At 30.0% G+C, this 13,795-nt stretch overlaps 1 protein-coding gene across 3 annotated transcripts in view; it reads left to right on the top strand.

Annotated features, from left to right (window-relative positions):
* The window catches only part of LOC143075652 (syntaxin), a 41,553-nt gene that overhangs the window by 6,732 nt on the left and 21,026 nt on the right, over nt 1-13,795 (top strand). For all 3 annotated transcript variants that reach the window (XM_076251161.1, XM_076251160.1, XM_076251159.1), the window contains exons 4-5: nt 5,160-5,234; nt 6,912-6,985. In XM_076251161.1, the coding sequence (XP_076107276.1) occupies nt 5,160-5,234; nt 6,912-6,985 (149 nt within the window). The remainder of the gene's footprint in view (nt 1-5,159; nt 5,235-6,911; nt 6,986-13,795) is intronic.

Below are 13,795 nucleotides of genomic sequence, written 5' to 3'. Positions count from 1 at the left end.
TAAACAACATTTAAAATGAATTTGAAGGCTCCTTTATAGGTTTTGTAGGACTTTGAGAGTCATCTTGTACATGTTGTACATTATTCCTCTATGGGCATATTGAAATGTTTGTAGGTATGCTTAACATGGTAGACTGGATCAGAATATACTTTTATGACAAAAAATATTAAACTGTGTCAAAGATAAAAAAAAAAGATATCCCTAATATAATTAACAAATTAATAAAACCCATTTCTCATGTTAGTGGCACTTGAATAATTTATCAATCAAACAATACTGTGAGTGGCATTTTTCAAATAATTACTGGCAAATTCATTTGCTCTGACCTTAGTAGATACACCAAGGAAGACAGCTAAGGGCAACAAGGTTATTGACCAGGATTTCAAATAATTACTTCAGATAGGTTTACATTCATTGATGACTTCTTTATTGGCTGTAGAAAGTTATAAATATATATTCTGTGTGACTATACTTACTTACTTACTTATTCCTTGCTATGCCTTACGGTAAACTGTTCATCTGCATGTACAAATGCCAGACAATATCTTGTTTATTTGTTGATGTTCTGTAAACAATGGTAACTTTAGATATCTTTGTGAGCATTGCAATTACGAAGCAGGATTAGAAATAGATTATAATGCAATTTCAGGAACCTTTTCATACATTTGGCGATTCTTATAATTTGGATACTCAGTCACTAAATCTGATTCACATAATTAAATATAGATATATATTATATTGTTATGTGAAAATTTACCTGAATAAGTATTGTTTAAACTTATAAAATTCTAAAATAGTTTATGTGTAAGTTATACATATAACGTAAACAATCAATTTGTTTAACATTCATGACATTGGTTCATTCTATTTACATTTATTCAAAAATATCCAGTTTTGAAATTAAAGTTGCTCGGGTTGAACCCAGGTCATACAGATTAATCTAAGGTAAAATCCCCTGAGACAAGCTGTTTCACTGTATTCATCCCAGTACTTAACTCTTAATTAAGTTACAGTAGATAAAGTTCAAATTGAACTGATATGTTGCAGAATAATTGAATGACACACAAAGGGTTGTTTTGTTTGTAAAAAGTTATGAATTATGAATGATTATATTTCTATAAATCTTTATAAGTAGAACTTGCAAGAAATACACAATTTTCTGGTATTGACTGAATCAATGTGAAACCGGATGATTACTGGTGGATGTTAAAACTCTGATTCCAGACTTTTCATATTGTTTATTACCTGTTTTCAACCTAATAGTCTCATTTTAGACCTAAAAAAAATATTAGAAGGCTACACCAAGATTGATTCCAATGGTGTGCACTATAAATTACCACTGAGAAAAATGTATACCTTTAGAGACCCGCCAAAGTCGAAGGAGACTAGGTTTGTCTGTCTGCCCATCCGTCAGTCTCACAAATCAGTTTTCCACTCTGATTCTTTGTGCTTGAAGATATTGATTTGATATTTGGTATATAGTTGCATCATGACAAGTTATAGACCAAGTTCGAAATTTCATTTCTGTCTGATGATTTTGTGCAGAATTATATATGGTCCTTAACCAGCTTGAACTTAGAAAATTCACTTAAATAATCAGTTTTCCACACTTTTTTTCGACGTGCTTGATGATATTGATTTGGTATTTGTTACAATATAGTTTATACCTTGACAAGTTATAGATCAATTTAGCATTTTGTATGGGACTATGTATTTGCCATGCAATACTCTCAGAATGCTTGTTTTTCACCATTTTGTCCATTAGAATATTTTGAATTCAGAAATTATTGTGTATATTAACTATAAGGGATTCTTGAAAATACATCTTATTATTGGTGGTTGTCAAAATTATGAAGGGAAATCACTATTGAAACTATGAATGGGATATTTTTCATTGGAAACCTTATACTATCCCATTAAAAAAAAACATTGCAATAATTTCAAAATTTATATTACTATACTGCTATCTCTGAACATTGTTATCTGATTGGATGACATTAATACTTTTATGAAGCCTCACCTGATATTTCATTCATTGTATTTTATTGAATGAGATTGATGTCTTTATGAGAGTTTGTTTACAAAAGAATTGCCGTCAATGATTTGGTGCAAATTGACAACACGCTAGAAGTTGAGCTCTATGCTTTTAATAGCACTTCAGCAGCTACCATCAAATCAATAAAGCTCTTTACTTGTTTTACGATAATGGAATAAAAGTCTTAAAAAAAATTGACTTGATTTGTTTTGGAAAACTCAATATAATGCACATTGATCATAATTAAATTGTAATGTGAGGCTTATTCCATGTCCACAACTATCCTGAATAATTCACTTTGTTGGTCGGGAATGTATTAATTAGTGCTGGACCTCACAAGAATGTTTTCTATTTCTTTAGTAATTGAAAGCCCTCTATAATCTTGTGACTATATGCTAACAGAATTATTCTTTCTGAAATGGTTTTACTCTTTCTAGTAAAAAAAAAAGCAAAATGCATGTGCTATCAAATAGAATTTTTTAAATTAAGAATGAGTTTGAGGCATATAAGCAAGATTATGATTAATATGTTGTTTAAAACAGTTTTACATAGATATAGGAAGATGTGGTATGAGTGCAAATGAGACAACTCTCCATCCAAGTCACAATTTATAAAAGTTAACCATTATAGTTCAAGGTACGGCCTTCAACATGGCGCCTTGGCTCACACGGAACAGCAAGCTATAATGTGCCCCAAAAAATTTCTTTGAAATTCAAATGTTTTGTTTTAATTTTATTCAATCATTTAAAGTGGCTTATATATAAGTTAACCCTGGGAATATTTAACAATATAAAAATAACTTTTATTGGTAGACAATAATCCTTACAATTTTTTTTTGAAGAATTTGCATGTTTCGTATATATCATGTATATATATCAACATGAACTGTACATTTGGTACTATCTGGTATTATTAATAACACTTCTACCACTTGGAGGCCAGCTATTTATGGTAAAACTTAATGACCTAGATAGTTAATTTAAAACTCTTGTTTGCCACCCTCTGGTATAAGGTTTAGAAATCAATAAAGAGAAGGAGTTCGTAATTAGTCAGGCAAACTTATATATATTGTTTAGAGTTGAAGTCACAATTACGATCAGCACGGAATGTTTTTAAGATGTGGAACTGTATGGTTTTTTTGCTGACCAAACAAATTTGGATGATAGATTTATTATATATTCAGTGTACATGGTGTAGGTGGAAAGTTAAAGTCTAAGAGAGATAGTGATTTGCCGCCTACAACACAAGTGTTAATTAAAAACAATTTATATCAGGCTTTAAACCATTATATCAACCGATATGTTAAATTGTTGGGATGATTCTACCACCTTCTTTCCAAAAAACAATTGAAGATGGAAGGAACACTTTTGTTCCTATAAATTTCATATAACTTGGACTTTTTAAAGGCACCTTCTTTGAGAAATTAATGCAACAGTCACACATCAATTTCAAAATCTTTACAAAAATTATTTTAGGTAACATTTATACATACTGGGGAGGTTCTGTTCTTTCATCTGTCCGTCAAAATCTTTGTCAGTCCATAATGGTGTAAGTGCTTCTTTTCCTTGCCATTCTTGCCATCCAATAATTTTTTTCAAAAACAAGTTTGAAAAAAGTTTACCATACCAACAAAATGATTTTAGCCCAACAGCCTGAAGAGAAGCTTATACATTTTTTGTAACCTTAATGGGTTTCTTTAGATATAATGGTACTTGTCTTGTACAAGCAAATTAAACCCTCCTACACCGTTGATGGATTTCAGTGAAACCTCACACTTAAGTGTTACACTAGCATATATTTCTCTTATTCATCATATGACTGTGTATTCCATCTGATAGCAACTTGATATTAAAATAATGCACCATATATATGCAAAAAGAAATTAACTCCTTGAAGGGATATGATTTGTCTTTCTCAGAATACAACTTGAAGTTTAAATAAAGGAGAAATAAGGTGAAGGTTGATGAGACAGCGCAGGGGACTGATCCAGGCATTTAAAAAAAAAGGGGGGTTCCAACTTCCAGACCCACCACCACCACCCCTGTCTGGATCAGCCACTACAGCAAGCTCCTGTAATGGCAAGAGCTCCCATCTCTATCCTCTAGTTAAACAAGACTTAATGTGAGGATGTCATTCATTGACGGAATTAAATTATGATATATAGATTTAATATTATATATGATATAGTAAAATACATGCCTGAATATGTATATGTAATTCTGTTTAAAATCACTTAATTTTGTAATCATTCATTGCAAGTGATGGTAATTACTGGTGATTTACTCTGAAATATCATTAGAGTTATAGTTATTCAGTAGACTGCATTAAATCAGGTCCAAAAGAAGAAGAAAAATATTAGATAAAAGCTATTGTTAAATAACTGATTGATTTACTTAGAACGTTGTTTACTGATTTCCATTGAAATGAACTTCCTACGATTGAGACATGTTTTTTTTTCTGAAAGTTAATTGAATAATTAAGTCTGATCATTATACTAGATATAACCTGATTTATTTTCACTACCATTGATTATATTCTACTGTATGACCTTATAAATCAGGCCCTAATTGTTAGTCCCTCTTCTTAAAAAATTTATCATATTTATACATATTTTGGATTCATTATTATATAAGATACTGATTTTCTTAGATTTTTTGGGTCAAGAGTTAACCAGGAATTTAAGTGTGGTTTTAAGAAATTTTATGCCCCACCTAGGGAAATTATGTTTTTGGTCTATGCCACAGTTCATTTGTCTGTCTTTTCGCCTGTCTTTCCTGCTTCAGGTTAAAGTTTTTGGTCAAGGTAGTTTATGATGAAGTTAAAGTCCAATCAACTTGATAGTTAGTACACATGTTCCCTATGGTATGATCTTTCTAATTTAAATGCCAGACATTTGCCAGATTTAGGTTTTGAACCCAATTTCAGTGTTCACTGAACATGGAAAAAATAGTGCTAGTGGGACATCCATGTACTAGGGACACATTCTTGTTTCTATAGGATTATTTGAAAATAACAAGTATCAAGAAAATACAATGTCCCAGAAATTGTGTTTGTGATTCTAAAAAAATATACATGACAGTGTTTTATTTTACTAACTAGATGTTTTGAATATATTATTTTTCAGAAATGAAAGAAGAATTAGAAGAATTAATGTCAGATATAAAGAAAACAGCAAATAAAGTCAGGGGTAAATTAAAAGGTTTGTATTCATCTGTTACCATAGTTACACAGTTTTTACAAGCTCAGTTCTAGCAACTATAAGATAGAAGCACAATGAAAACTAGCCAATTTCTCAGCCTAGCATCCTGTAGGAGGTGCACAATTTTACCCTGTTTTCTTTTCTTCAAATTGTGTGCATGTGACATCTTCTTTTCCTTTGCTCAAATTAGAAGCCATCCTATATCAGTATGTCACATGTTCTTGATAGGCAAGAAGGAAGAATTGAGAGAATATACTTCTGTCGTAACCTTAAAACATCTTTGTCTCAAATCTATTTTTTTAAGTCCGGCTATATAGACCAATTTGTTTGTTAACCTATGTTTTCACTGTTTAGACTATTTTGATTTTTAAGGAATAAAGTGTAGTTGGTCATTTTGGTTGTTGTGGTCTGTTGTGCTGTGTAATAAAATGTTTGGTGATAACTGTAATCAGTTTTATCAGCTGATGTATTATGTAATCTGTTACATTTTATTCAATAATAATTTGTTCAAAAGATGAAAGAAAGGTGATATCATTTAATTAATATTAAATCAGATTATTCAAAGAACATGTATAGTGTTGAGAAAACATGTCACTGTGTTCCGCGGAAGTCTCATTTTTAGAAACCATTACAAATAATAGAGTTGTAAGAAATCTTCTAATGCAGAGCTTTTCCATGATTGAGATTTATCATCAGTTTTTTGCACAGGCATTTCACTCATGCAATTTTAAAGAGTTCAACAATCCATTTGCAGAGCTTTAAGTAAAAATTGTCCATTAGAATTATTGAAGTTTAACTTTGTTTAATTGAATTTCCTCTGACAACAAATGCAACATTTGTATTATATTGATTCAGATGTGTCAAGTAAATGACATTTATAGAAAGAGTTTTAGTCAATAATCATCAATAAAACCCCAGTAATTGGTTGTAATTATGTAAAGCTCTGACACAGTTTAAATGTTTTCACTGTATATAATAATAGGACCCTGGCACAGTTTAAATGTTTTCACTGTAATAAAGTATTAAGACCCTGACATTGTTTTGATTTTTTTACTGTATATGAAATTAAGACCTTGACATTTCATTTTTTTTCACTGTACATAATGTTAAGACTCATTGCACTGTTTTAGCATTAAATTTTCTGTTTCTTTTTGGCTACCACTGATGAAATAAAGGTGTAGTACCAACACATTAAAAGGTGCAATATTTGTTACATTATAATTTTGAACTTTTACCGCCAACAAACATAAAAAATAGTTAGTGGTGTACTGCCCTTTAGTGACACTTTGTACCCCCCAAAATTGGTTTCAGTTTATACTCATAAGTACTTATGACAAAATCATGAAATCAAATATCCGTGAACTTTCATTTTTCTTCAGTTCTGAGTATTCACAAAATATTGTTATCCATGAAAATAAATGCATCCACAGTAACTGAAATGTACAATTTAATAGTGTATAAAGTTTTGCCTATTATTATGTAAAACCAGAAACTGATATCTGATTGTAAATTTTTTGACATTTTTCATGTTCAGGCTTTGATTTGTACATGTATTATAAAAGCAAAATGTGTTTACTTTATTTAGATAAATATTTTCCCTTGTATAAAAAAAATTCACTTAAATGCAAGTTTTTAGTGAAAAAAATATATTTATAAAGATATCTTTTGAATTTTTAGTGATAGAACAAAATATAGAACAAGAAGAACATTCCAATAAATCATCGGCAGATTTACGAATACGTAAAACACAGGTTAGATTTATAAGTATATATATAAACATACCGGTATGCAAAGTTCAGGTTAATATGACCATTTGATTTGTGTCTGACTAGTAAAAGTATTTTGCTTTCATAGACTACAGATTTGAAATTCATGTTTCTCAGAATTACACCTTTGACAGCTCAGAACTTACTGCTTAGTCCAGTAAAGACCGATTATTTATTACATAAAGTATTAAACCTTATGAATAGCTGTTTATACAGATGCATAAATGTCAATTACATTTAACTTGGTGTACACCATTAGATTTAATATATACTCTATATTACATGGTTCACTATATTGCCACATTAAAAAAATAAACCCCTGATGTCCAAATCAAACCATCAAGCGTGACATCACCATTGTACACTTGTTTTATTAGAAGAGGCTTAGGTATACCTCAAGGAGACAGCAACCCTACAACAGCAAAAAAATATTTCCTCTAGATGTTAGCATTTTTACCCTATATATTCTTTCATTATTCTGGTATGCTATGTGAGGCCCCTTCATTGAAAAGGGGAACTCAATAATCTATTAAATGGCTTATAATTACCGAGTAGATTGTTATAATTTTGCACACAGCATTTCTAAAAAGTTTCCTAAATGTTAGGATATCTGCCACATCAGCAGAAAGCTAATGTATTCAGTCTGGTGTTTGCTGTTCCCAAGATGGATCGAGTGTCTCTTCTCATTCCCTATTATATCTATGGTATCATAGCTTGAGAGTCTATGTTTAACGTCATGAATTTTTGTATGCAGAGTACTCATGGGAATAATATTCATCTGATAAAACGATTTACAGTCATCAATTATTGCTGTCTATATAATGGTTGTACATTAAGTTGATTGCAGGAGAGGACTATTTGTAAACTCAATTGCTTGCGTGATTGGTGTATCGATTCTGGAACAGGAAATATGATACCCTGTGTCTGACGTTTTCCCTCTACTCCAAAAATCTTCACTTTATCTTAGAATTTCTCTTACTTGTACACTACAAATAGCAAGTGAAAAACATTGGACATTAGGAAGGGGAACAAATTGAGTCTGCAAGTCCATAGTTCCAACATTTTCGAAGGGGAAAAAATCCAAAAAATAATGATGTAATCCTAGTAAACTTGATACACATATTATGATTTTTTTATGTTTTAAATGCAGTATTCTTGACAACTGAATAATATTGTTACCTTTAAATGATATAAATCTGTCAATAAGCCATTGAAAAATTAAAAAAAAAATAATTCTTAGGAAATTAAATAATATTGATATTCTTAATTGTCTCATCCCATGTTGATATTGTCAATTGAAATATTGTAAAATGATATTACATATTAGGTTAATTTGGAAAAGGAGCTTTCTAAATGGAGCAAGACAAAAAAGGACTTTGGCAGAATCCAGTAAAATATTAAACTTTTTCTAGTATTCGAAATCAGTTTCAATGTCTTAAAGTCATTTAGTACCAACATACATGTATATATCAGGAAAGGATAACAGTTTACTTTTTATTTTGACCATGGGTTGCAGTTTATGCTTTCGATTTACAATTTAATAGCTACATCCTGTTGTGTCCTGCTACTCGAAAAAAAAAATCACTTTATCTTAGAATTTCTCTCATACTTTTCCACCACAAGTAGCTAGTGGCAAAATTAGGAAATAAGGAAAGGAAATAGATTTTTTACACAAAAAATTCCAGAGCTATACTTTCTCTGTAGATTTTGTGTTTTGTGATTTCTGCTCTTTGAAAGTAAGAAATCATTCCCATAGGACTAAGATACATTTATTAATTCAGGAAATGTCCATCAAAGTTAGAGGTTTAAGTTCAAGTGTAAACTTAGAGAAGATATAACCATTCAATGATTTATACATTTGTAAATTTAAAAAACATGATGAAATCTACACTATAAATTTTTCATCTATAATTGCATGCATAAAATGCATTAATTGTATGTTGTTTATTAGAAAATACTGAATAATGGAAGAAGATAATTTTATAGCTAGAAAAAAAACACTTTTACATTTGGAACTTTGCCCATATTCAATGTGGTTATTCAACTGTGAAATTGGGATGAAAGTCCCAGCTACATTTCAGATTTGAACTTTTCCGATCAAATCTTAAATATAAATAATGATTCATGCCCTAATGATTACAGTAAAATTTGCTGCAGTTGCATGTTATTATCTCACTGAAAATCATTATTTAAAATTTAAAGCTTTTAAAATTATGATTTTCAATTCACAAATGTGAAGTGATTACAGTTTTATGTTATGAATTATAAAATAGAATATCGGAAAACTTCAGTTTTTGAAACATCAATATTTTTCTCATTTGAAAAAAGTTTCTGCTGGAAGCTGTAATTGAATATCAATTTTTGCTACTAAAAATGTACTAAAATTTTTAATTAAAGATGACATCAAATCCGCTTTGTTTTCAGCAACAGTAGAAATCCTTTCTGAAATGTTTCAAGTCGATAAAATACAGGGAATGAATTATGCTATATTGGTCATGATAGCATTCATGTTTGTATTGCTAGAAGGTGGAATTTAATTTTTTATTGATACACAGCATGTATAACTGGATTATGCATTTTCTATAAACCAAATCCCTAAAGCATGAAATTCAACCTGTTGTGAGGCTTGAAACAATTGAAAATTTGTGATAATCATATTTGTCGTGCATCAGTAAGCATCATACAATAATGGTCTTTTATGGCATATCACCTACAAGAGTTGAAAGGGACCCTGCTATTCATATAAGTCACAGTCTCATACATTTCCTAGAAGTGAGACATTTAAAGTCTGCTGTTGATAATCTTTTAAGTACCAAAACACATCATTGGTTGAATATTTGGGATGATGAAAATGGCTATTGTTCTGTCCCATTATTATGTCATTTGCAATCTCGCAAAAGTAATTTCAGATGCGGATTTACAGGGTTTTCCAGGAATCCTTGTGCCCCCTCATTTGTGGGGAAAAATCAGATGAATATTTATTTGATCACTGAAGCCACACCCCCCCTTATGAAAATTTCTAAATCTGTCACTGATTTTCAATGAAAAAGAAAAAAAAAACAAAAATCATGAAAAAAAATAAGAATAAAAACTCTTTTCTAGAATAACAAATTAAAATCTTTTGAGACTTATAAGTCATACTATCTGTTTGATAGATATACTAACGTAGAATTGATTTCTTTTATCCCCATTGATTTCAGCTTTCTACCATCACTTATTTTCACAGTACTGTGGGATGTATATAGCCTTTTATTTGTTTATCTGATATTGTGTTGTTATTAAAAACATTGTCTTCAAACTCCATGTATAGATTTGTTATTGATTCTTATATAATTGTTAAAGAAAATCTTTGATTATTTTCAACTTGACACAGAACAGGACTGTAGATTCTCTTTCATGTTCAGATACATATTAGTTTTATGTAGCGTTGTGATTAGTACGAAAAAATTTAATAACTAGAGAATGTTATAACAACTTCATGGAGACAATCATTATAAGGCCAAGAAATAAATAAGTTCTATGATTAAGGTTACAAATAAAAAAAAAAAAAAAAAAAAAAGTAGGTGTACTTTTCCAAACTTTCTCTAATGATAAAACTATTGGGATTAGTTTGAAAATAAATAACTAGGGAATGCTATAATACCCAAGTAAGGCCAAGAAATAAATAAGTTCTATTTTACAAATCTAAATAAAAGAAATAGTTCCACTTGACCCAAACTTTCTAAATGATAAAACAATTGTTTCAAGTAGCTTGTCATGGCAGTGAAAATAACTGCATTTTATTTCTCATGCCAACTTCATGGAGACAATCATTATAAACTTGATAATATTCTGTGAAAACATATTGACTTTCGATGTAATAGTAATACAATAAAAAGATTTAAAAATGATTACATTTAATAAAAAAAACTAGAAAGAAAGGGTAGACTGTCATTTTTCAGAAAACAATAATCACTTTATCAATATATATAAATGGATTAAATGTCGTTTTAAGTTTAAAATCACCTCCCAGTGTTGAAATCAGAAATATAAACAATTCTCAAGGAAATTGTATAAAGCATTTACATTTAGAATGAAATTGAATTTGTTGTATTTAATTTTTATCTAATTGAAAACAAATCCTAAATTCCTAATATAATTATATTTGATTTGATTTGTATGAAAGTCATGGCTAAACAGTGCAATATTTAATTAGTGATAGCAAATACATGGCAGATCCCTTATTATAAATGATTTTAGGACATGATAATGAATTAATTAATTAACTAATGAAAGATTTACACAAGAAATTATATAATTAAAATTCTGCTTATTATTGAGTTCTTTGCAAACTTTTATAATTTTCTGTAATGATATTTACAAATTGATACCACCAGAATCTAATTTTAACTTCATTGTAAAGGGACAATGCACTCTTTAATATATTTGATAATTTGTTGACATTTTGCGAGGAAATTCAAGGGTAGAATCATTAACTACTCAGAAGTACGCTGTAGGTAGTCCTCCCATATATGGATATTGTCTCTACATCAACTCTTATAACATGTTAGTGACCACAGCTGTAGATAATTACACCATTGACCACATGCTGATAAAATTAGCAGATAAATTATTGTCCATTGGTCACTTGTCTTTCTGACCAGTATTATTCCCTATAGGCTAGAAGTTAATGGGTCTTTGTTCTCCTAATTTGGATAATTTGATCTTTGGCTGATGTGGGTAATATTCTATATATGGTTGTTTCAGCTGACTAAAGAATCATTAAATTGTTTGTGTACTACATGTTGTTATTTGTTCCAAACAATAATAAAAAAAAAACAACTAGATTTTGTGGTTTTCAATGACCTGTTAACTACTAGATGCCTATTTTAGGGGTGTTTGTTGAGTTGCTATTTTATAGAATTTACCACCACCTCTAGTATGATACATGTAAGATATCTTACTTTGGCAAATATATGGACCAAGTAACTGTCAATTTTAATATGTTTATTCGCCCAAAGTAATGAATAAAAATTTTCTATGTTTCTCAAAGACATTTTGACTTCTAGGTATCTATTTTAGACTTGGTTGGTATGTTGATATTTCATTGAAATGTACCCCACATCTAGTTTAAAACATACTGTGGATTCAAATGTACCCCACATCTAGTTTAAAACATACTGTGGATTCATTATTATTCATTGGATATCAACTTTCATGGATTTTAGTGGTTTCAGGTGAACCTCAAATTCAAATGTTCAACGTTTCAATAGACTTTGTATACAGAGATTCTAAAAACCAGGAAATCACATATGCCAGAAAATGCAAGTTTTAGCAATCCATGAAAATAACTCCACAGTATAAGATATGTTAATTTTCTGGTAATTTTTATGACTGAGTAGGCAATTTTAAAATGTTCAAATACTTGCTTATCAAACTCATTTTAAGAAGTGGATTTGTTTTTTCTTGTTTGTATATAATTTAACATTGTTCTCATGGCAAGCTGATATCTATGAAGTGGACATAATAAGGTCAAATTAAGTACTGTAAGAAAACCTATGTATTCCATGATTACATAACAGTAAAAGTGATACTTTCCTGTTTAAAGATATCCAATTTCTGAAATTACGTAAAATGTAACAATGTCTGACGAAAAAGTTATAAAAGAATCATGCATAAGAAAGATTTTAGTCTGCAGAATACACCATATACATATGAAGATTTAATCGTACTCCATATTACATATTGTCATAAATAAAATATATTGATGATTTTTTGAAAGAATTGATGACTCAAACTTTTTAGCCAGGGATTGATCAATCAGATGCTCTCAGTATTATTGAATTATTAGATTTATGACTATTTGTAACATATCTTTTATTGTTCAAAATTGATCAAAACATTTCTCTTCAGTGTCCAGGGTCACTGCTTGCTTCATTAGATGGAAAATTGTTTCTGATTTAATGAGAGAAAATTTGAGCAATAACAGTAAAGATTATTGGCCGTCTGGACACAAACCAATACTTTCTGTGATGTACTATAATCGGTTTGGGTCAGACAAACCTCTGAAGGGATTTATAGGATATTTGTGGCAGTTGAAATAGATTGTATTGTTCATTTCATGTACTGGTATTAAATTAGTTACAAACAAAAGTGCATCAGGTTTTTTAAAACATTGCAAGCCTACTCAAAATTATCCAAGAAGCTGCTTGTTTTCATATGGAATAGTTTTCTATCTTTCCCAAGACATACTAATTTTGTCCATGAAATGTTTTATTATTCAATGTTCTTGAGATCTTTTGTGGATCAATTGCAATTTTCTGTCTTTCTTATGATGAATGTTATTATTATCATGACCTGGCCTCACGGTCATAAAACTTTCGAGCATGATTTTTGTACTCAGACTCGAAAATCAACCAATCAAATTGCTGGATTTCATGTTTCGAGCATGATTTTTGTGCTCCGAGCACTGAGCAAAGTTTTATGCCTTCAAGGCCTGTTCTGACTAGAATTATATATAATTGGGTAGAAGTGAATAAGACAGCATCACAAAAAAAATAAACTGTTGCTGAGTCTGAGATTGCTGTGGCTGCCTTTTTTGTTCACCCAAAATCAAATGAAACACAACATTACAAATATAAAAATATCAAGAATTTACTATGTGTTTTTTAAACAAACAAGCTTTAAATCCTTCTTCTTAAATAGATAAACACAGCTAACTGATAAATTTGTACAAGTTTTCACTGTAGTCTTTGTTAGATAACTATTTCATTGCAGTCTTCACGCTGAACTGCTAAATCTACAGGCCCGCAGCTC

The sequence above is a fragment of the Mytilus galloprovincialis genome, chromosome 5 (genome assembly GCF_965363235.1).
Source record: "Mytilus galloprovincialis chromosome 5, xbMytGall1.hap1.1, whole genome shotgun sequence".
In the NCBI taxonomy this organism is placed as follows: domain Eukaryota; kingdom Metazoa; phylum Mollusca; class Bivalvia; order Mytilida; family Mytilidae; genus Mytilus; species Mytilus galloprovincialis.
This window is presented reverse-complemented; position numbering and strand designations above follow the sequence as displayed.